Source organism: Crinia signifera, chromosome 7 (assembly GCF_055691185.1).
Source record: "Crinia signifera chromosome 7, ASM5569118v1, whole genome shotgun sequence".
In the NCBI taxonomy this organism is placed as follows: Eukaryota; Metazoa; Chordata; class Amphibia; order Anura; family Myobatrachidae; genus Crinia; species Crinia signifera.
This window is the reverse complement of record NC_139223.1, coordinates 26,401,198-26,426,541: the sequence shown is the minus strand read 5'-3', so window position 1 is coordinate 26,426,541 and position 25,344 is coordinate 26,401,198. Positions and strand designations below refer to the sequence as shown.

The window sequence follows — 25,344 nt, the reverse complement described above, 5'->3', positions numbered from 1 at the left end:
TTGGGAACCGGAGATATCTGACTTCAAAGAAGTGGTCCCCATCCAAGCCTGTTAATTGCTCTTCCAAGTCAGATATTTCAGGTTCTTTCTGACTTAGAGCTTTTCTGAGGGTATATTCCAAAAGCTGGGACTCCCCCCCCCCCCCCCCCCTTTGATGGACACTAGTAGCTTGTCTCTACTGTTCCCAGAACCAGAGATATCAGCCTTCCAGCAGCTGGTTACTGCTCCAGCTCCACACTCCTGGTATGTAGTTTTATAGTCTCGTTGGCAGATTGCTCTGTCTCCTGAACTCTGATCCCCTAGTCCCCAATACCATTTGGTAGGTGGGATCCTTTAGTTTTTAATTCCATTAAAATCTAAAAAATCTATTTCTGGGAACTGGAGATATCTGCAGTCAAGCAAGTGTCCTCCCACCAGAAAATTAAGAATAATAAGCCCACTCCACTATACACCCCTCCTCTGCGTATTAAACATCTTCTACCACCCTGGAAGTTATGTATCAGGGCCCCTTCATTCAGCCCAATGCCCCCTTCTCCCACCTCATCTCCCACCATCTGTGCAGTAAAGGGGTAATTAGTGGAAATTTTTGGGCTTTTGAGCTCTCTCCAAAAAATGGTTCAGATACGGCTGTGTTGTCCGAACCACGCCCCTGCAGCCCATCGCTTCTGCCCCCACAATAGCCAATCACCACCTTATCACCGCCTCCGACCACTGCCTCCCTTGGTCCGGGCAGTGCCGCTGCGTGAAACTGCGGTTGCATTTTTCGCAGTGCTTCTGCAGTTCACGGCCTTACATACAGGCGCATGGGCACATTAGCAAAACAATGTTAATTTGCGATTTGTTATATTGTGCCTGGCCGACTGAATTATCCCCATACAGCGGTCCTTCTGAAGTGCCAGCTTGGAACCAATGGATTACTTAATGTGGAATTTATGGCATGTTTGGTTTCCGGAAAGTGTTTCAATTGGCACCAGACTTACTGACATCGCCTCATCTTTACTTGCATAATAGAGAATTCTATGGAAGCTGCAAAGAAAACAATAGATGGGGTTGTGCACAGTGCACTCCTTGACTGTTCAGGCTCAGCCCCCAGCCCTCCTCCTCTATATATGAAACCCAGGCCTGTACAGGTGAACAGTTCAGTCACAGGTGACAGCACACGAGGAACATGAGTCGATACCCAGTGGAAGCTAAAGCTCTTGGACTAGTCCAGCATAGCAGGCAAAAGGTAAGATTTTATTGCAGTACAGTTGCCATTGCTCACCCTCTATTCTCCCCCTATGTTCCTCCTGCCTGCTGGTAAACTTAAGCAATATACACTTTCAGTAGTAGGGATAAGTCATTTTGTACCCAGACAAAGCACATTACGATCCAAAGTTAGCAAACAAATGTATTTTGTTTGCATGCAGGGTAAATACTGGCTGATTCTGCATGCAGCACACACAGAGGGACATTTACTAAGATATGGGTTCTGTTTCCCATAGGATGTTGCTATTTTAGGTGTCGGCCTTCAGTGATTGACCTGATTCATGTCAATCTCCCATACCCCTATTTCAGTGGTTCCCAAACATTCCTGAATCACAATGTCCCAAAGTATCAGCATTTTATTGATGAATTTGGACAAGATATTAATTGAAGTATATTATGTGTAGCTGTCATTGAGGGTCAGTTACGTGGTGGTGCACAGCTGTGCTTCTGATTGGTCATACGTGTAATGATTGGCAGCGGCAAGCACTGGTTTTGAATATCACTTCACCAGAAATAATTTGATTTGGTTCTGGACCACCAAGTAGAGGGGCCCGTGCAAGACTCTGTCAGCCCCTGAGGGTACCTAGGAACACAGGGAAAATTTACTAGGGCAGTACGGATGGTGTAATGGTTAGAATTACCGCCTCACAGCGCTGAGGTCATGGGTTCGATCCCCACCATGGCCCTGCAGAGTTTGTATATTCTCCCCATACTTGCGTGGGTTTCCTCCGGGTACTCCGATTTCCTCCCACAATCCAAAAATATACTGGTAGGCTAATTGGCTCCCAACAAAAATTAACCCTACATGCAGTACATGTGGTAGGGAATATAGAGTGTAAGCTCCACTGGGGCAGGGACTGACGTGAATGTTCAAATATTCTCTGTAAAGCGCTGCGGAATAAGAAACTGGTAATAAATAAATAATACTAAGATGGTAGTTCTATTGAAAATTTGAGTCCAATTACTAAACATAGTGTACATAGCAATAAGGCCAAGGCTGAAAATAGGATTTTTGCTACCCGGGGCAAGGTTAAAAATTGGCACCTCTACACACATACACAATTCCATTTATGACACACAGTCCATTTTTATTCACATTACACAGCAGAACCCTTATACATGCTATGCCACACAATAGTGCCCCTTATTTATTCTTCACCACACAGTAGTACCACTTATACAGATTATGATACACAGTAGTACCACTTATACATGTTATACCACACAGTAGTAATGAACCTTATGCACATAATGCCACACAATAGTAGTGCCCTTTATATACATAATGCCACAGATAATATTATCCATTATGCCACACATTAGTAGTGCCCTAATACACTTTATGCCACACATTAGTAGTTCCCTTGTTTACATTATGCCACACATTAGTAGTGCCCTTATATACATTGTGCCACACATTAGTAGTGCCCTAATACACTTTAGGCCACACATTAGTAGTTCCCTTATTTACATTATGCCACACATTAGTAGTGCCCTTATATACATTATGCCACACATTAGTAGTGCCCTTATATACATTATGCCACGCATTGGTAGTTCCCTTATATACATTATGCCTCACATTAGTAGTGCCCTTATATACATTATTCCTCACATTACTAGTGCCCTTATATACATTGTGCCACACATTAGTAGTGCCATTATACACTATGCCACAACTTAGAAGTGCCCTTATGCTATGTATATTGTGCCAAAGCAGCATAAAAGGAAAGGTGTAAGTGAAAACATCTGTATGTCAGGTTAACATTTTTTATATAAAACGTCATAGTTTATAACTGAAATAATGTTTCCTGTATTTTCAGCTGTACATGTTCTGCATTCTGTGGTCTGATCGAAACAATATCCGTATATACAGAACTTATGAAAATTTTAAGGATCTTTCTGTAAGTAACACTAACTCACTGGCTGCAATGCGTGGGGGTTATTTTAGTATGGGATATATCAAATTAGATTTTACTGGGCGTTTGGGTGCACAGTGGCAGCACTGGCTTGTGGGCTCAAACTGTCAAAGAGGCCCAAGTAAGAAAGACTGAGGGTGCTGCTGAACTAGTGCTGATCTCTCTCCACTCATTTGCAGATTTTCTACAGTCACTGGCTGCTGATTGCTGTCCATGCACACAAGTCCCCTTTGACACCAACTTGAGCTGAAGAGGCTCGGAATCTGTGACAGCAGATCAAAGTGTACATTTAGGGCCCCATTTATCAACTAATATTTGCGGCTAAATCCCCGAAAACACCCGTTTTCGGGGGTTAACCGCAAATATTAGGTATCCTCTAATGTATCACAGGGGACCGCAGCAGGAACCTCCGATCCCCGCTGCGATCCCCCCCTGCAACGCTGCCGCCCACATCCCCCATAGGTTTCTATGGGGGATGCGAAGCTGCCCGATGTATTAATATCGGGCAGCCGGCATCGCACCCCTGGGCTATCGCCATTCTGATATGGCGGTAGCCCATTGTAGCCTATGGTTACATATCGCACTGCCCGAGCGGCAGTGCGGTCACCAGGGTCGCGCGGGGGGGGGGGGGGTGGGGTGGGGGTCAGCGTCAGCGTGTAACCGTGCATGTGCAGACCCCCCGGCTTCCGGCTCCAGGCATCGCAGGGACGGGCTCCTTTCGGAGCCCTGTCTCTGCGCCTAGCAGGTAATAAATTCAGGTGATAGGATCGCATTTTACAATGCGATCCTGGGCGGTAATATTCGATCAATGATAAATGGGGGCCTGAAGCACCAAAACTGACAGCCTATAAAATGTAAGACAGAAGCTCACTCACTCACCTCTAAAGGTGCCCATACACGTTACAATTATTGTATACAATATTGTATACAATATCGCATCTCATCGCATCTCGGTTTTGCAATGACATCAGATTAGATGAGATCTAGTACAAAAAGTATGTGCTGCACATACTTTTTTGTACTAGATCTCATCTCATCTAATCTTATTGCAAAACCGAGATCGGATGAGATGCGATATTGTATACACTATTGTATACAATAATTGTAATGTGTATGGGCACCTTTAGAGTTTTTTATCATTTGCAGTCAGCACTCAAAAAAAAAAAATAACTTATTCTCCAAGAAGTACCACTGATGAGTTGCTGGGAACGGGGGTACAAATATGAGCCAATGCTGGTGATATTAACAATGCTTGTTGCAGCATTTTGTAACTCTATCACAATGTTTGGTAATATTAACACTATTATATATCTGTAATTGCACAGCAGAGAGCAGTATAAGCTTCAACGTTCGTGAATTTTTAACCAGGGCAAAGCGGGAATCTACATAATCCTACTCTTGCTCTGCTGGTTGCCTGAGTACGTCCTGAAGCAGAGAACAGAATGGGAATGCACATTCTAATACTCTTGCTCTGCTGATTGGCTGAGGGCATCCAAGAGCAGGGGGGAGAGTGGGAATGCTAATTTTCCTACTCTTTTTCTGCTGATTAGGGGGGGGGAGATTCTCTAAAACTCTCCGCCCCCCTTCGCAATTATAATTATCGCATATGTTCTAACATATGCGATAATTATAGCAAAGGACAGCTCTTGCGTTAAGAGCTGTCCTTTGCGGTGAGAGTCGCCGGGTCCCAGCAGGTCCCGGCGGCTCCCCCCTCCCTCCCACACCCGGCGCTGCTGCAGCTGCACCGGGCTCTCCTTCTCCCTGCACCCGGAAGAGGATCAGTGCAGGAAGGAGGTCACAGCAGGTCTGGGCAGCACAGCTCTGTGCTGCCCGGACACAGGTGAGGGGGCGATGCGGGGCGGCGGGGGTCCGTGCAGGGCGGCGGTGGGTTCACGTTGGAAGCCCATTGGCTTCTATGGGGCATCGCCAGATTTTTCTGGGGATGCCCCCCGCCTATGTTCTAACATACCCTATAGAAGCCTATGGGCTTCTATCACCGCCCGCCGTCCGCGCGCCCCCCCTCCCGTCCTCCTTTGATCTCCTCCACTCCCAGCAGGTGTCACAGCCGGGAGGACATCCGGCTGCAGGGGGGAGGAGGAGACGCAGGGGGACACTGGCAGCCACCGAGATGTGACGGAGACCCCCGCAGACCACATCACAGGTATCGCGGGGGTCTCCATCACCGCAACCCGATGCTAGCCGCATATGTTAGTACATATGCGGTAGCATCGCAGCGGCTGTCAGGCGAAGGGCGGCGATGTATATTAATACATCCCGCCCTGGGGGGAGGGAGAGAGTGGGAATGCACAAAATCCTACTCTTGCTCTGCTGATTGGCTGAGGACCTCCTGAAGCAGGGAAGATAATGGGAATGCACATTCTATCACTCTTGCTCTGCTGATTGGCTGAGGGCATCCTACAGCGGGGGGGGGGGGGGGGGGGAGGATTGTGAATGCTAATTTTCCTACTCTTGCTCTGTTGATTGGCTGGATGGCTCCCTGGAGCAGGTAAGAGTGCGTGAATCCAGTCTGAAATATGGCCCTAAAGGGGTAAATTTACTAAGATGGGAGTCCTATTGAAGACGGGATGTTGCCCGTAGCAACCAATCAGATTCTATCTATTATTTTATAGAAGGTGCTAACTAAATAAGAAGTACAATCTGATTGGCTGGTATGGGAAACATCTCATCTTCAATAGATTTTAGTAAATAAATGGGCCCCAGGACAAGATACAGGGCCCCCTTTTCCAATAAATTGGAGTTCATACATGAGAGGAATAATGTTTCCTTGTAGTATAAGAGACAATTGTCTGGACAGCGACAAGGGTGTAATACATCCCCCTAGTAATTATTGGCCGAGGACCTCTCTGATGCATTCTCTGTTCTCCTTTGTTCATTTAGAAGTTGCTTACAATAAAGTTTCCTCTGGAGGCGGGGCTGGTGAATAAGGCAGAGAGAGTTCTTCCCGTACTCAAAAGTAAGTGGCGGATTATCTGTGGAGACACAAAATACAGGTTGTGCTGCAGAGTGCGTGACCGCGCCGCCACGGCCGGATGCATCTGAGAAATGCCATTATATAAACATTCAGCAGTGAGAGGTGGGCTGTAACCATCACTGGTCACTCATGTCAGGGTTCTGATTGGGTCGGGGGGAGATATAGGGTGGGTAAGGTTTCACTCCTTAGACATCGGCGGGCGCCGGATGACGGGCCGGCAGTCGGGATTCTGACAGTCATCAGTCCGACAACGCAATTCCGACTGTTTAAATGCCCGACAGTTGTGATCCCGACTGACATAACTATTCTCCCTCATGGGGGTCCACTAGCCGCATAGAAGGAGCGGAGTACCGGGGTCAGAGTACCGTTGCACAATTTCGATGTCGGCGTCCTGACCGCCGGATTCCCAACTGTCGGGCCGCCATAGCACACCCACTCCGGGCACTGACTGTTGGTCCTGTTTATAAGTAGAGATGCGGGCTCGGATTTCTGAAAATTGAAGCCACCAGAATGTACCATTTCTGAGCCAGGGCCCGGAATTACCCGAATATGAGGAAAACCGTCAGTTTCCCGGCGTCACATCTCGTGCGTTCTGGATTCTATAAAAGTGGCCCCCGCAGTGATCCGGGAGCCATTACTCACAGGACACTGGAGGGATTTATGTCGACAATTGCCATGTTGACCTTTTGACCATGTCGCCTATGTGCACCTGTCAACTTAATGCACGTTGACCATAACTAAAAATTTTGGACGCCGCTGCCAAAAAATGTTGGGTGCCCCCTTACATTAATTATAATTTTTTAATGTAAATGCTCATCGCCAGGGATTTCATGCTTGTTGCCAGGCACTTCATGCTCATTGCCAGATGCTTCATGCTCATTGCCAGGTGCTTCATTCTAATTGCCAGGCAAGTCTACTAGCCTGGATCTACTAGCTGGCCACAGTTGGTAACGTGTGTTTCTTATACTAGCCACATGGCCACTGGGCGTCCATAGTGGCAAAAGTTTTCATTTGTTTTGAGAGTTTTTTCACCTTTATATGAACTATTCGCCCCATGGAATCTCTTTTTTAATCTGGACATTTATTGGGGATTTGCAGGTAACACCCTTCCCCACGTCCTGCGTTCTGTTTACTGTAGCTTTTTACTATTATGTATTTATACCTTTATTGGAAGGTTTAGGCTGCGTGACGGCTTTTACCAGCAGGAAATCTTCCGTTGCAATTACGGAACAGCGCTCGTGTTACGCAATGTGGGACTGTGCACGGGGCGTCCCAGGAGGTCAGCCAGAGACCAAGCTGGCAAGATTATTCACCAAAATGTTTTATATGAGATGAAAAAAATCCCTGTTTTTAGGAACAATAAGCCTCTTGCTAACTTGAGCAGATTCGTGCTGCATATAATTGGGATGAATTGAGCCCATACACTGGATCATATAAAGTCTTGGTTTTTATTTTTCATAGCAGGTGATCAGCACAGTAATGATGGTTACAGCATTGCAGCATACAGGTCACAGCATAACACAAGCATTTCAGGAATCTACATTGGTCCCTTCCGTAGTCCACACTCCGGCCTAGCACTTGGGCAGGTAATCCACCATCAAGAGCATTTTCCTTCTTCCCTGGAAACACTTGAGTCAAGAGTGCACATGTGCTGCTAATTACACAAGCTTGTTGCTGCAACTGCTCCAAAACCTGATCTGGATCCTCCACATTACACTCACTGATAGGTCGGGCCCGGGTGTGGGCTGCGGTAGGGACCACTGGAGCTTTCTGAAGAGTTTGTACTATGGCCGGTATTCAATGCTCCCGATTCACCGTTTTTTTCCGGCGAATCGAGCTGTTTTCACTCCCTGCGGTGAATCTTTTTCACTGAAAATCTGATTCACCCTATTCAATGTTCACTGTTCGTTGAAAGCGAATGCCGGCCAGTTCTCCGTTTCATGCTCGCTGCAATTCGCTGGTGTATTTCAATGGGGTTTGCACTGGGATTCGCTGAGAATGTATTTAATGCTAGGATGGGGAACTGCTTTCAGCATGATTTTCCCCATGATGCACCGTTTTGCATTCAACATCTTTTTAAGGTGAACTGGAAAGTGATTTTTTTTTTTTTTAATTCTGTGAAGGGGCATACTATTTTTATTCATGTGCTTGAAGCATATTAATATATATTTAATTTAAATTTTTGGTACTGTTTACCTAGAACGGCGCCCACGATCTATATCGTGGGTATCTTGCCGCAAATCGCAGGCATCGCATGCATCTTATGTGTTTGTAATGTTAAATTCCCTTCCAATCAACCAGATCAACCCAATGGACACGATTTTACATAAGGAACAATGTTAAATAGCCCCCAGACCACAAATTGAATTGAATAACCACCCTGAAGTGTGAAATGCCCCCCCCCCATTGTTAACGTCACCCCGCGGGCAACGTCACCCCGAAGCGTGGCGAGCGCAGCGAGCCCGCGAGGGGCGGCGGTACGCGTCCTCCGACCTTTTCATACCCCCACTATCCACGTCAGCGTGGAGTTGAGAATAGAAAGTGTGGCGAGCGCAGCGAGCCACTGAGCCCGAAGCGTGGCGAGTGTAGCGAGCCCCGCGATTGGACGCGGATACCTGTGAAGCCCGCGAGGGGACGTGGATACCTGTGAAGGTATCCGCGTCCCCTCGCGGGGCTAGCTGCGCTCGACACTCTTCGGGCTCGGTGGCTCGCTGCGCTCGCCACACTTTCTATTCTTAACTCCACGCCGACGTGGATAGTGGGGGTATGAAAAGGTCGGAGGACGCGTACCACCGCCCCTTGCGGGCTCGCTGCGCTCGCCACACTTCGGGAGGACGTTGACCGTGGGGTGACATTAACAATGGGGGGGGGGGGCATTTCACTCTTCAGGGTGGTTATTCTATTCAATTTGTGGTCTGGGGGCTATTTAACATTGTTCTCTATTATTATTATTATAATTTTATTTAAAAGGCGCCACAAGTGTTTCGCAGCGCCGTACAAAGGAACAATACAGGGAGACAAAACTTGGCATAACATTGAATAACAAAAATACAGTACAAATAAAGAGCACCACAGTTCAATACACATTACAGCTTAAATGTAAGTAGTGAGGACCCAATCAACATACAACTAGAGGCTTGAGACCAATGATGGAGGTGAGTATGCAGACGAAGAGGGTCACTGAGTGTTGGAGTAAAGGAGAGCTGTGAGTGAAATGTGAAGAGAAGTGGGCTTTGACAACAGGAGGGAAGAGGGCCCTACTCGGAGGAGCTTACAATCTAGTAACATACAACATTCTCTATGTAAAATTGTGTCCATTGGGTTGATCTGGTTGATTGGAAGGGAATTTAACATTGTTCCCTATGTAAAATCGCTACAATCGCACCCATCGCATGCCACTATAATGGCATGCAATGTACATGCGATCAACGCGATGGGCGCCGTGCTAGGTAAACAGTACCAAATTTTTTGGTTTCTTTTTACACTTTGTCAGCAGGGGGTCGGGAGCTGAGAGCCACTCATTAAATATTCATATATTCAGTTCACACTGGTCCAGGTGGGACCAGTGAAGCGGCTCCCTACCCTTGTCCCCTGCCAGCTCTTCAAGGGGTGGGGCAGCTTCTGCTGCCTGTGTCCCCTGGAGCCTACCGCCGTCCCCCTGCTCGCCACAGGGGTTAAAATTTGCATTCAGGGGCAGCGAGCCCCTGCAACTTTGACTAGGGTGACAGGGAGGGCCGACAGCGAATGCTGCAGCCCTCCGGATCCCTGCGAATGTGCAGCGAATCCTAAACAGGATTCGCTGCACATGGTGAAAAAACACATTGAATACTCCTCTATGCTGTGACACCTGTATGCTGTGATGCTGTAACCATCCTTGCCTATGCTGATTACCTGGTATGCTGTTTACCTGCTACAACATAAAGACCAAGGGCCAGATGTATCAAGCTTCAAAAAGTGATACATTGGAGAGTGATAAACAAACAGCCAATCAGTGCCTACCTGTCATTTTCAAACCCAGCCTGTAATTTGGAATTAAGGAGCTGATTGGCTGGCTGTTTATCACTCTCCATTCGATCACTTTTTGAAACTTGATCCATCTGGCCCCAAGACTTCTTCTTATCCAGTGTATTTGCCTCCTTGTCACAATATTATATATACACAATACAGTGGCGTAAGTTTGTCCCAGTTGCCCGGAGGCAAGATGAATATTGGTGCACACACACACACAACGTTATTTAAAATGTATATAGTCTGTTATGAAATATATATTATATGCTGTATGTATATACAGAAAGAGAGGGAGAATACATATACTGTATATTTCAGAACTCAGCCACAGAAGCAATTTTGATGGCTTTCAATTAATGGATTTAAACTGGCAGTGGTGGAGAGGTGCCCCCTTGAGAGCAGGAGCCCGGCGGCAGATGACTCCATTGCCTCCCAGAGTTCTGCCTCTGACACAATACATATATATAAGATTGGTCATTATGGGCAATCTGTCTGGAAGGTTTGATCTTCCCTTCACAGAGTAAACCCGCCTACCTAACATAACTATAAATTGCACATAATAAGTAATAAGTTGGTAAAATGAACTGTTAATATTTAACTTAATAGTATTCAGTGCCTTTGGCGTCACGAGCAGGAAATGTTATTATTTGTATATAACAATGTTCAGTAAGACTTGTGCCACACATTGCATTTAACAGGAAGGAGTTGGCCCATGAGTTTGCCCATCTACACATAAGCGGTGGTGCCCAATCCACTGAATGCAACCGGTTGAACAGGATAACAGGACAAGCAGATTTCATCTATAACACATACATTGTAATGTCGTGTTCACACACTGTACCGCAATCCCTGCTACTTACACATTGCGACACTGGCCGGACACAACAGAACCTGTTTTGCGGCATCCGGCTAAAACCCAATGTGCGTCAAAGTGAGGCCCAAGCCTACAACATTAGTATAAACTATGTCTGTAACTAGAATATGCGGTATAATATCACTAACACATAAGAATATATCTCAGGAAGAAGTGTAGCCGTGACCAACTGATAACAGAGGAACCGCTTCTGCTTGTTTCTTTAAGACGTCCTGATTCTGTTCCGGAGCAGATTCTCAGCACGTTACCTGGACAGGCTCCGCCTGTTAGAGGAATACGCCCAGGAGCTTCTTCAGACGGACGCAAAGATTTCCCAGTGTGAGGACGTCATCCAGTTTTTCTCTCCGAACAATCAGGACCTGACGCATTCCTTCCCCGAGAACAGGTTTGTGTGCACTACATCTAGTGAGACATTACCGGCAGCAACGTATTAACCCATTGCAGAGGTCTGCTGGGTAGGGTTGCCACCTCTTCTAGATTTCCGGGATTCTCCCGGATCCGGTGGCAACCCTCAAGGAGGCTTTTTCAGTTTCCCAGATTCTGGGATTTTCCCAGAATTTGGGTGTTTGAAAAAGCCTCCATCTCTTCTCAGCTACAGCCGCTCTGAGGCACCCTTACATATGCGTGCACGTTTATAAGGAAGTGGACGGGCAGCGGACATCAGCTGGTCGCCCCTGGCACCCACGTCACGGCCTCATTGGCATGATAATACCCAGTGTTCTCATGGAAACGCCCATAAAACACTGTGCGTTCACATATGCTAATGGTGCTGCCTGCCGCCCCACGCCCCTCTCCGCCCCCCGCCCGATGTCCTGGGGGCGTGTATGTGCAGTAACAAAACATTGGTCCCCGTGTGAACAAATGTCCTGTGTGAATAAGGTCCATTATAGGTGACGCTCGAGGTCTGATGGCGCAATATCAACTGATGACGACCGATTATTTCCATATAACATGTTGGAAATTCTGAACGTGTTGCAAAACATAAGGAAGATCACAGTAGAATCTGAAACCAGCCCATCGGCGATGATAGGGGTGCCCGGAATGGGATCATTCGTCAGACTGCATATAGGTCTACAGTCATTAGGTCGACCCCACTAGGTCGACTGGCAGGAAGGTCGACCTGACTTAAGGTCGACATGGGCCAAGGTCGACATGACTTAAGGTCGAATTTGCATAAAGGTCGACATGAGGAAGGTCGACTGGTCATAAGGTCGACATGGGTTTTTCACTGTTTTTTGATCCGAATGTCGACACAGTCGACATGGACACAGTTGGCAATGAGAATCGGACCCTCGCATCGCTCGCTTCGCTCGCAATGCTTCGGGCACGGTGCCTCGCTGCGCTCGGCACACTATTTTATTCTCCCACCACGCCCTAGTGGATGGTAGGGCATGAAATACCGCCTGTCGGCACATGTCGGCTCAAAAAACAGTGAAAAACCCATGTCGACCTTATGACCAGTCGACCTTCCTCATGTCGACCTTTATGCAAATTCGACCTTAAGTCATGTCGACCTTGGCCCATGTCGACCTTAAGTCAGGTCGACCTTCCTGCCAGTCGACCTAGTGGGGTCGACCTAATGACTGTAGACCTAAGTTCATTCTAATAGATGACCGCATCCCGGGTGCCCTGATGTACACAGAGTTCTCCAGCCTATATATACTGATGTCCTACAGCATAGTTGTACTATGGAGATAGATTGCATGCACGCGTAGCAGCAGTGTAACACCACATTCCAAATCAGCGACTTTCGGCCTCTCTCCATGCGTCTCCTCTTCCTCTATGGCACTGGAATAACAACTGTTTGCAATGCATGACATACATGTTGTTTGTCAGGTAATTATGGGCAGATTTATTAATCTTGGTGAAGTGATAAAGTGGCTTGTACTTTTATCACCAGCCAATCAGCTCCTACCTGTCATTTTTCAAACCAAGCCTGTAACTACACAGTTGAGAGCTGATTTACCAGTGACATTATCACTTCACCAAGCTTAGTAAATCACTGAGGGCCTGATTCACACCTGTTCACTAGTGTACAGGCCGTGCTGCCCCACAAAATCTACTAAAGCTTCTAAAAATAAAAATAGTTGATGCTGTTTATAGTGACCAATCAGATTCTGTCTATCATTCTCTAGGATGCAATATCGAAATGAGAGACAGAATCTGATTTGTCGGTTTGGGCAGCATCACATCTTTTCACCACCTCCAGCGCTGTGCGGCAGAAGTCATGCTAGCCATTACACCACCCGTGCTGCCTGCTCTGATTGGCTGATGGCGGAAGCGCCGCAGATGCTGACATATTCTTAGGTCATGTTCCCTTTTTTTTTTGGACAAATTTTACATTTTGTCCACGAGGTGGAAAATGGTGTTTGATTTTTTGGAGGGGAATTTAAGATTTTTTTTTTATAAGCCTAATTGGTCATCGGCAATGCATATTGTTAAAAAGGTGGATTATTTAAAGCAACTTGGACAGGTTTGGCGCAGTTGACACCAGCTGCATCCAATGGCGGTCAATGTAGAAGAATAGCGGGTGACTCTATTTGGTGTAATGACCTCTCACGTTTGACTTTGCAGCCTGGTGATATTGCCCCCAGAGAATGACCAGGGGCAGACAAAGGCGACCTGCCCTCCGGAATACCAGCCCACATCACAGCCCATCATATCTGAGACATACCACTGCATTGACACCTTTGAAACCAAAGACACCAAGAACAGGTCGTTCAAGGTCAAGAAGAACGAAAGCCTCGATGTGCTCATCAAAGATACGACTGGTAAGTGCTATAGTACTGATGTGGGGATAAAATGTGTGGCTAATTGCATACTCGCCTACTATTCTAGTGTCCTCTGCAGGAGAAGCCGGGGAGGAGTTGCAGGTAAGCAGTGATGCGGAAACATTTGCGTCAATAAGCCCCACCCCCTTACAGTAAAATTGAGCATATTTAAATAAGAGTTGGGGCCTCATATTCTTTGTACTGTCCTCCTCCTCCTGCCCAATCCTGCCACCCAATCTTCCAGGAGTTTGTGGTTGACAAATCACGAGTCTCCCGCAGATTTCAGGGGAGAGTAGGCAAGTGTGGATGGATGTATTCATGATCAATTCATCATGGTATTTGTCTATCACTTCCTTGTAGGCTGGTGGCTGGTGGAGAATGAAGAGAAATGCTTGGCGTGGTTTCCGGCTCCTTACCTGATAAAGTCAAAACCTGTCAACAGCGACTCGAGGAGGACGTCAAACAGCCATGGTGAGTTTAATAAGAGCTGCAGTCAGCCTCCGTAGTGAGCGTGCAAAACACAATAATCTCACACAAGGTATACCGGTGAATAGATGTTTTTTTCATAGAAGACAGAGGGGCTGGGGGTATGGCCAGCAGCTCACCGAGTGCTGGCCATGCCCCCATAGTAGAGATGGGTCGTTCACGAACGAAGCTGTTCTTTTGGACGGATCCCATAAAAGAATGAGGGAGCCGCGGATCCCAAAAAGGTGAACCGTTGTTCTTTTACTTTCCGTTTAGTTTTTTATTGCAATTCATTTGCCTGATCTCAGCACTGCCACCTGTGGCAGCTGAGATGTACTGACTCTGGAGACTGAGTAGAGTGCTGTGACTGCAAGTAAAAGAAAGAATAACAAGGCTGCTGCTGCTAGGGATGGCCATCAGTGCAGACGCCATCGATGGTTGCCATCGATGACGATTCTGCACCCAGCCATCGATCAGTGTTTTTGTCGGTCATGTCTGTTCTTATTTGTTCAGCTCACTGTTTTTTTTTTAAAAAGTAAAAAAAAAATGGCAAAAAATTATTATAAAACGAATTATGCTTCGTTATTATCAAATTACCCCTTCTTCCAAAGTGAGGTGATGACCCGCGTAAAAGATCCGGATCTTTTCACGGACTGATCTGCTGGATCCCAGCTCTCGTTATCGACCTGTTTTGCCCATCTCTACCCCATAGTACTGAAAACAGGAGGTGTGGCTTGCAGGAAAAGCTTTTCTGTGAAGCCACACCTCATTTTTTGTCAAGGCCACACCCCTTTTTCAGGCGTCGTGTGTGGCTTCGCTGCACAAGAGTTCCGACTGCAGCAGCATAAATGATTGGCGTATGGGGTCAATTATGTGGTGGATAGCAATATAGCAATAGCATACGGGGGGGGGGGGGGGAGTCAACACACAGAAGGTGGACAGGGTCAACAGGCCGACATGGTCAAAATGTCAACATGAAAAAAGTAGACACATGAAAGGGTTGACATTCGTTTTTCACTTTTTTGGTGCCAATGTTGACACCTGTCGACATGGATCCCCAATTAGTATGTGTACCCTCACATGGCATGCTTCATTCTCAATTGTAGTCCGCGTGGATGGCAAAGTATGAAAAAGTCCCAGAAATGTAAAAAAATGTGAAAAACTCATGTCAACCTTTTCGCGTGTCTACATTTATCATGTCGGCCTATTGCAGTCAACCTATTGACTATCTAGACACTATAGATCTATCGACTGTGACCACCCTCAGCAGAAGAGAGAAAGCAAGCGTGATATTACAAAGCCCCACCCCCTCGCAGCAATTATGATTTGCGGGTCGATGGGGAAAGGGGCGGAGACAATTTGACAAGATTCCATTTGAATTGTAATGTTTTAGCCCCACCCCTCCTGATAGTCCCACATTGTGCCTTTTTGATGCGAGGGGGCAGGGCCCAGTGATATAATCCCCCCAGAAACACCCTGTGTTTGCCCTTGCAGAGGGCTTTGCTTATGTCCACACTTTTATGTCTGGGAACCGCGCTTAAAACAAAATGTAACTTTATTATCAACAGACTATTCACAAAACCCAAATTCCCTTTAAGAATCCCTTAACTTTGCCAGCAGGGATGAAAATAGGATTGCACAAGAGGCTTGCTTTTAGGAAAACCAACCTTTGAGGCTTTGAAGTCCCCCCAATGCCTCCCTTTAGGAACATGAAGGAAGAGAAGTCAGCGCTGACAGTCCCAAACAGTTAAACAGGCCCATCATTTTTGGTCCCAGCCTCCAGTCTCATCTGGCTCTTTTCTCTATCACTGTATATCCCAATAACACAATCATATCATTTCTCCAGGTGCGTTTTACTATGCAGAGAAGGCTTACGAGGCTCAGAACTCAGATGAGATCTCTCTGACTGTCGGGGTTGTTGTAGAAGTGATTGAGGAGTCTGACATTGGGTGGTGGCTTATCAGGTAAGAGCTGCCGCGGGATCTCATGACCTCTGATCCATTTATATAGGAGACGTGTTATTTATCCCTAGGAGCTCCTGGGTCATTAATATTGATGCCACCTGGTTTCAGTCTGCCGCAGAAGCTGTGATAATCATAGGTGTCCCATATAGGGATATTCATGCACAGTTTCCTACTCTCCTAGTTCCTGTGGCAGACACCAGATTTTTCGGTAGTCTTCCGCACCCCCAGGAGAGTAGGGCCTACTTCCTAGTTAAGTGAGGAGAATGGGGAGATAAATACAGTGAAGCCGCTGACCTGCTGAGGGGGTGGGGCCTAATAACATGGTTCTATGCTAATTGCATCATATTACCACCTGCCCCGATGCAAATATGGTCCAATCGTGATCTTCTCCCCAAGGAGGGTATATATACATGAAGCAGGTGTCTTTCAAAGAGAGTGTCTTTTTGGGGGTGCTCTTTGGTATATTTTAAGTTACAAACTTAATATTTATCTACTTTCACTTTGAGCTGTGACAGTTTTTACTTTCACTTTGAGCTGTGACAGTTTTAAGCCCGCAAACTCCCCACCCCACCCACAGCCCCTATCTGCTCTTACCTCAAAATTCTCTTCACAGCTCCCTCTCTCCGTATCCAACAAGTTTGAAACAGATCAGTGTCCCTGCAAAAATAGCTTTCTCTTTTGTCCGCCAAGTTGCCTCTAGTGGTCACCGGCGGTACTTTACCTCATAGAGGTGAGGGGATGTTAGCCTTTTATATATACTGTAAAATAACTGTCAGGGTAATCAAAATAATTCTAGATAAGGAAGATAAAGAGTTCTTCCAAATAAGCTCGGTGAAGCGTTTAACATAGGTACAGCTCTTCTTAGAGGAATCAATTCAGGTGTCTGAGGTATTCAATGACGCTGTGAATTATGGGTAAAAGTATATATAAGAGATATTTTTCTCCAGGGAAGATAAGATTAGTCATGGCGGTGCAGGTTTCACAGCGTGTGATCAAGCCCCTCCTACTGGGTCAACCCAACGACCCATACCCATCAAATCACAAAGATGAGGAAGTACCATAAAATATACCAAAGAGCACCCCCACAGAGAGGTTTTACTCTGTTTGTCTATGATGAGATGTTGCCCGTAGCAACCAAATAGGCGCTTAATAAATAAGAAGTAGAATCTGATTGGTTGCTATGGGCAACTTCTCATCTTCTATAGAACTCCTACAGTATCTTAGTAGATGTACCCCTCTGTTTGAAAGACACCCCCTAAGCATTAGTAGTACCTAGTAACCCCAGGAATCACCACCAACTGCTATTATCCTGTCATACCGTATACAGAATTACCTCCTGTGCCATTGGTGGTCATTTCCTATGAATTTATTAATCTTATTTCAGTGCATTCAGATACCCCTCCTGCACGAAATATATAGGATATAACATAATGACTTAATTAGCCGGTTCAGGGATTCACTTAAATCTAGTTCCACAGCTTATGTTAAGTTCCTAATCATTTTTATTGCTAAAAAGTATTATTTTCTGCCCCCTCTAGTTACAATGGAAGATTTGGCTATGTACCAGCAATGTTCCTCAAGCCGTACAAAAATCCTCACCAGAACCTGCAGGCCGCCTTCAACCAGGTTAGATTTGGCTCCACACCCAATCTGTTCAAGGCTGTAAGCAGTGGAGATGTCAGTAATGCCCTCACCCTGGACCAAAATGCGACCAGGGTGGTCGTCAAACCTAGGAGCCGACTACGCAGAATGAAATCTAGATCTTTGACTGGTCTCGAAGACTTATCTGCTTTATCTGCTCAGCATTTCCCCAAGTCCGTCACGGAAGACGAGGTTTATGAGGACCGGCGTGAGGAAGACATTTATTATTTGAGATCTTCTTCGGCAGAAGAGAAGTCTGTTGGCCTGCACACGCAGTTCGCACTGTATGATAGCCACGGCTTGAGCAAGGGTGAAGGGGTATTGGGCACAGCGGATGTCATGGAAATAAAAAAGGGGATGGATTCAGGATTCGATTCCATACAGTCATCGCCACGAAGTTCTGTTTCTTCAGATGGCTCCACACCACCTCCTGTGCCCCAGAGGCCTTCACTGCAGGAGATATACGCTCGATGCACCACCATAACCAGGAAGAATGTGCCTCAACAAAATATCTGAAACTATGCTAGGGACCAAAACCAGGACCTCCTATGTCCCACAGCTTTAGGAGGACAGTACACTTTATTCCATCTGACATCTTTAACGCTCAAAGCTTATGTGCACATAATTATGGGGATAACTCGTGTTATGTATCTGGTTTGGCTTAGTGTGGTCAGCATCAGCCTTCAGTATACAAATATCTTCAGAGAACCGGCCCCGGAACATTGAAAACATCTGAATGCCGAATTAGATCCGGTTAGGATAGGGGAAGTTTAGGATAGGTTGCTGGGATGGCAGGATAGGTTTAGGAACCTACATGGGGTGGTTAGGGTTAGGCTGTAGGAGTCAAGGGTTTAGGCAGAGGTAGGGGTAAGGTTAGGCACTAGAGGGGAGGGCTAGGCTGAGGCTGCAGGGAGGGATGGTTAGGGTTAGGCTGCTGCAAGGAATGGTAAGGGTTGGGGGGGGGGGTGGAATAAGCATACTTAAATTTGTTGACCTTTTCAGTGTCTACGTTTTCTATTCTCAACCTTTGGGTGTTCACCTATTGTTGACCTTCCAGTGTCGGAACTTGTGGGTGGTGGGCCCAGAAGCCCCCCAAACATTTGGGCCCCATCCTCCACCCCAGCATAAGTTCACAATAGGCAACATGGCAGTAGGTGTCAGGGGGAGGCAGAGGGTGACAGGAAGAGGCATGGGGGGCATAGGGTGACAGGGAGAGGCAGTGGGTGACAGGGGAAGGCAGAGGGTGACAGGGAGAAGCAGAGGGTGACAGGGAGAAGCAGAGGGTGACAGGGAGAGGCAGTGGGGACAGGAAGAGGGTCACAAGGGCAGCAGTGGGCCCTAGTCCGCAGGGCACCTGCCGCACCAATAATAGTTCGGTCTCTGCAAGTCCTTGCTCATATTTGAAGTATTTTAAGGCTGAGCCATATACTTAGATGTGTTCTGCCTTGTCGTTACCCTGCAGAACATTTCCAAATGGTTTGACATAAGTGGCCACTAAATGCCAATATAGTACATTTATACACAAACCATCAGGTTTGTGTACATCTGAGAGTTAGGGCCCAATAAACTGCTCATTTCTGCCTCTTTATGATTTGTGACTAAACCAATTATGTTTTATGTTTTATAGTGTATTGGGATGTATATTTTATGCAGGCTTTTAATGTATAAAAAATATGTAAAATAAATACAGTTCCTCATGACTCTTCCAAAAATTAATTTAAGGCAGTGGTGCCCAAACGTGGTTCTCGAGGCACCCCAACAGTCCAAGATTTAAGGATATCAATGCTTATGCACAGGTGACTTGGGGGATTATCACTGTTGTGCAATTTTACAGATCGCTGAGATCACATAGCCGTCCCCAGAGTGGATTCCCACCCTGCGCAAGTCTGCGATTGGCTTGTGAAAATATTGCACAGCTGCAAATCCATTCGTGACTCAATCACCAGCAAATGATTGTTCCAGTGTGTGCACTCTGTGGGTAACCCTGACCCCTCCACAACTCTGCGACAGGAACAGGCTGTTCAAGGCAGGGGCTGATGTCGCATGACGTCACTGATTACCAACACAGTAATGGGAGGAGCTAGGCTAATCAGACATATTTACCAAATTGTAATGGGAGGAGCTAGACTAATCAGACATAAATACCAATATTGTAATGGGAGGAGCTAGGCTAATCAGACATATTTACCAAATTGTAATGGGAGGAGCTAGGCTAATCAGACATAAATACCAATATTGTAATGGGAGGAGCTAGGCTAATCAGACATATTTACCAAATTGTAATGAGAGGAGCTAGGCTAATCAGACATAAATACCAATATTGTGATGGGAGGAGCTAGGCTAATCAGACATAAATACCAATATTTTAATGGGAGGAGCTAGGCTAATCAGACATAAATACCAATATTGTGATGGGAGGAGCTAGGCTAATCAGACATATTTACCAATATTGTGATGGGAGGAGCTAGGCTAATCAGACATAAATACCAATATTGTGATGGGAGGAGCTAGGCTAATCAGACATAAATACCAATATTGTGATGGGAGGAGCTAGGCTAATCAGACATAAATACCAATATTGTGATGGGAGGAGCTAGGTTAATCAGACATAAATACCAATATTGTGATGGGAGGAGCTAGGCTAATCAGACATAAATACAATATTGTAATGGGAGGAGCTAGGCTAATCAGACATAAATACCAATATTGTGATGGGAGGAGCTAGGCTAATCAGACATATTTACCAATATTGTGATGGGAGGAGCTAGGCTAATCAGACATAAATACAAATATTGTAATGGGAGGAGCTAGGCTAATCAGACATATTTACCAAATTGTAATGGGAGGAGCTAGGCTAATCAGACATAAATACCAATATTGTAATGGGAGGAGCTAGGTTAATCAGACATATTTGCCAAATTGTAATGGGAGGAGCTAGGCTTATCAGACATAAATACCAATATTGTGATGGGAGGAGCTAGGCTAATCAGACATAAATACCAATATTGTGATGGGAGGAGCTAGGCTAATCAGACATAAATACCAATATTGTGATTGTGATGGGAGGAGCTAGGCTAATCAGACATAAATACCAATATTGTGATGGGAGGAGCTAGGTTAATCAGACATAAATACCAATATTGTGATGGGAGGAGCTAGGCTAATCAGACATATTTACCAAATTGTAATGGGAGGAGCTAGGCTAATCAGACATAAATACCAATATTGTAATGGGAGGAGCTAGGTTAATCAGACATATTTGCCAAATTGTAATGGGAGGAGCTAGGCTTATCAGACATAAATACCAATATTGTGATGGGAGGAGCTAGGCTAATCAGACATAAATACCAATATTGTGATGGGAGGAGCTAGGCTAATCAGACATAAATACCAATATTGTGATGGGAGGAGCTAGGTTAATCAGACATAAATACCAATATTGTGATGGGAGGAGCTAGGCTAATCAGACATATTTACCAAATTGTAAGGGGAGGAGCTAGGCTAATCAGACATAAATACCAATATTGTAATGGGAGGAGCTAGGTTAATCAGACATATTTGCCAAATTGTAATGGGAGGAGCTAGGCTTATCAGACATAAATACCAATATTGTGATGGGAGGAGCTAGGCTAATCAGATATAAATACCAATATTGTGATGGGAGGAGCTAGGCTAATCAGACATAAATACAATATTGTAATGGGAGGAGCTAGGTTAATCAGACATAAATACCAAATTGTAATGGGAGGAGCTAGGCTAATCAGACATAAATACCAATATTGTAATGGAAGGAGCTAGGCTAATCAGACATAAATACCAATATTGTAATGGGAGGAGCTAGGCTAATCAGACATCATACACGTGCAGTCAGTATACAACCAGTGACCACAGCTATCTGGGAACTGGTGTCCCACAGGGTTCCATATTATCTCCCATGCTTTTTGCCATTTTTTTGTTAAATAGTATTTATTCAATTTTTCCATATCACATACATTAAAAGACATTACAAAACATCTAAAACTTTCCAGACTGACCTTACAATATTATACATAATACTATTCCCAAGACCAGCCTGTACTTACAATCCCTGTTCAACTGCAAAAAGACCATTTTACAACATTTTGTTTTTCTTTATCATTGGAGACCCGCACACTGCACCTCCGCTCAATCCTTTATACATGGCAAAAAAAAAAGTCAATCACTATTTACTCTCATTTACTCTGCATCTCTTGTGGGAAGAAATAAACTTAACACAGTTAAGGCCCCCATACACTATGCGATTTTGGGACGATTTCATCCGATTTCGGCACTTTGTGCCGATAATCGGGTGAAATCGGCCCAAAATCGTAGGTGTGTGATATCTGATCCGATCCGATGCGCGGTCCCGTGCGCATCGGACCAGATCAGGGAGGTCGGACGGTCTGTACATACGATCACGTCCGACCTCCCTGTATGCATATGCCTGCCACCTGACAGGCATATGCATGCAGACACCGGGGCAGCGGGTCCCTGAGCACCGGCGAGTGATGCTGACTGACCTGGCCGGGCGGTGGTAGGGGCGGGTGGCGGGTGCGGTGAGCGCTGCTGACCTGGCCGGGCAGTGTACTTACACATAGCAGCAGCGGGGACGACGGCAGCGCAGTGGCGGCTATTATATTTTTAAAATACTTGTCAAATGACCGGCCGCTCTCTGATTGGCCGGAGAGCTCTCAGCCAATCAGAGAGCGGCCGGTCATTTGACAAGTATTTTAAAAATATAATAGCCGCCACTGCGCGTCCCGTCCCCGCTGCTGCTATGTGTAAGTACACTGCCCGGCCAGGTCAGCAGCGCTCACCGCACCCGCCGCCCGCCCCCACCACCGCTGGCCGCCGCTGCCCGCCCCCACCACCACCGCCGCCGCTGCCCGCCCCCACTAGTCCTCACCGCCCTGCAGCTCCCCGGTTTTTTTTTACATGGGATAAATCGCATGCGATTTATCCCATGTAAAAAATGGCACATCAAGTGCCAAATTGTATGTGAGCCTCCCGGGGAGCTGCCGGGCGGCTCGCAGGTAAATTGGGTCCGACTTGTCCCTAGGACAAGTCGGCCTAATGAATGGGGGCCTTTAGAGGTACTTATTCTCAACCGAGAATACTCTTTTTTTTTTTTGGCTGACCATTGTCACAGTTTAGCTAGGACCATGTTTAGTACTTTAGTACCGGTATTATGCAACTTCATCTATACATTTAATTACATTTACTTGTGTCTATATGTGTACATACCCCCCTTTCATCCCTCCCCCCTCCCTCTCTTTTCCCCTTTTATTTTCTTTAAATTCTGTTGACTTTATTCTTACTTCTATTTTAAGTGGATTTAAGTGGATTTAAGTCTATTGTGAATATCTAATAAGAAAATGAATAAAACAAAAAACAAAAACAAAAAAAAAGAAGAAAGTTCAAGAGATAACATGACAAATCATATACATATTCATTTCCAACTTTCTGTGTGTTCGTGGTTCTATTGTTTAGTGAATATTATATATTTCCTTTTTTTTTCTTATTATTTAATATACTTCTTTATACTTTATACTTTAATCTATATTTTGTGCTTTGATATAGTACAGATTTCCCCCTGCTTGTATATACAGCCCATCAGGCATTTTTCCCTTTTTTATAATATTCTGTCCGCTGCCACCCATCCCACACATCTAGAAACCTTGTTGTGTTTTTACGTGTATTACTAACAAATTTTTCATGTTCATAAGTGTGATTCACCTGATTGATCCATAATCTCACTTCTGGACCGGTGTTTGCCATCCATGTGCGAGCAATAATGACTTTGGCTATTGAACTCAAGTATATTGCCAGTTGCCTTTGCCCTTGCGTCATCTGGTCATTTCGCCAAATCCCTAGGATATAATCTAGAGGTAAAGCATTTTGGACAAGAATGCCACTTCTCTCCATTACTAGCTCGATTTCTTGCCAGTATCTCTGAATGTGTTCACATTCCCAGATCAAATGATAAAACCCGCATCCCGTCTTTTTACATTTTGGACAGTTATTAGGGGAATTCGGTGAAAATTTACTAATCTTTTCCGGGGTCATATATGTTCTATGTAAGATGTTAAACTGGATTTGCTGTATTCTCAAAGAGTTTGTGGCTTCTGTGGGGGATTTAAGAGCTTTTTTCCATGTTTCTATGTCCAGTCCTGGTATATCTTTTTCCCATTTTACCCTAAGGCCTTTTAAGTCTTCCCCCTGGGTGCTATCTAATAAGAATTGATAACATTTCGATACAATTTTCTCCTTTCTTAACCTATTTATAAATGTTTTTACCGGTGAGTCTGCAATACAGAACCCCTGCTCTTTATCGTAGTGGGAAAGTACACTCCTCAATTGCAGGTATCTAAAAAACATTTGATTAGGGAGTTCAAATTCTCCCTGCAGCTGAATAAATGATTTAAATTGATTATTTACATACACTTGTCCCAACGAAGATATACCATATTGGGTCCATATTCTCACCCCTTGATATTTTTTAATCTTTTCAAAATGTTCGGATGAGAACAAGTATGTTCCTGGGTCTATACTCCCTGTCTTCATGATCTTACTTGCCCACTGCCATATTTTCTAGGCCTGCATGACAATTGGGGGCTGGGTTTTGGGTTTAGGTTTGGTCAATAGGACCTGTATCGGCGTATATCCGGGTGCTACACAAGCTAATAGCTTCCGCAGCTCTGAGGGACAGTCTTGTGTGTTTAACCATACTTTCAATTGCGCCATTTGTGCCGCAAAATAGTAGAGCCTGAAGTTGGGCAGCGCCATTCCCCCCTTTCTCCTCAATCTGGTCAATGTGGCCATCCTTACCCTGGGCTTCCTATTTCTCCATACAAATGATGAAATAATACCATGGATCTTCTTAAATACCGCTTCTCCAATATAGCATGGTGCATGTTGCAGTATATATAAAGCCTTTGGGAGGATGACCATCTTGACCAGATTAACCCGCTCTATTACAGTGAGGGGTAGTTTTGCCCAGTTTTTACATTTAATTTTTATTTCCTTGATTATAGGCTCCAGGTTATTTACAATGTATTTCCCTGGGTCCTTGGTGACATGTATACCCAAGTATTTAAACTGTTCTACCCTAGGTGGATAATGAGCTGGGAAATTTAGCCTATTAGATTCTCCTCCTGTAATAAGCAGATGTGATTTACTTAGGTTAGTTGTTAGACCCGAGTATTTCCCGTAGCTCTGAATAGTTTCAAGCACCCCGTCTAGGTCTTTACGATAATCTGATAATCCAACCAATAAATCATCGGCGTATAGGGAAATGATGTTATAAGAACATGGACCCCCTCGGGATTCTAAAGCAGCTCTAAGTTTACAGGCAAGGGGCTCAATTGCCAATGCAAATAACTGTGGAAACAGCGGTCACCCTTGCCTGGTACCCCGAGAGAGGCTAAAGGGTTCTGATACATAA

At 45.4% G+C, this 25,344-nt stretch overlaps 1 protein-coding gene across 1 annotated transcript in view; it reads left to right on the top strand.

Annotated features, from left to right (window-relative positions):
* The first annotated feature begins 1,065 nt into the window (after positions 1–1,065).
* LOC146019934 (uncharacterized) overlaps positions 1,066–25,344 on the top strand; it is a 43,400-nt gene continuing 19,121 nt past the window's right edge. The window contains exons 1-8 of the mRNA XM_083152605.1: positions 1,066–1,228; positions 3,072–3,152; positions 6,066–6,141; positions 11,249–11,426; positions 13,616–13,812; positions 14,173–14,283; positions 16,124–16,241; positions 17,780–17,867. Coding sequence (XP_083008731.1) covers positions 1,169–1,228; positions 3,072–3,152; positions 6,066–6,141; positions 11,249–11,426; positions 13,616–13,812; positions 14,173–14,283; positions 16,124–16,241; positions 17,780–17,867 — 909 coding nt within the window. The 5' untranslated portion in view covers positions 1,066–1,168. The remainder of the gene's footprint in view (positions 1,229–3,071; positions 3,153–6,065; positions 6,142–11,248; positions 11,427–13,615; positions 13,813–14,172; positions 14,284–16,123; positions 16,242–17,779; positions 17,868–25,344) is intronic.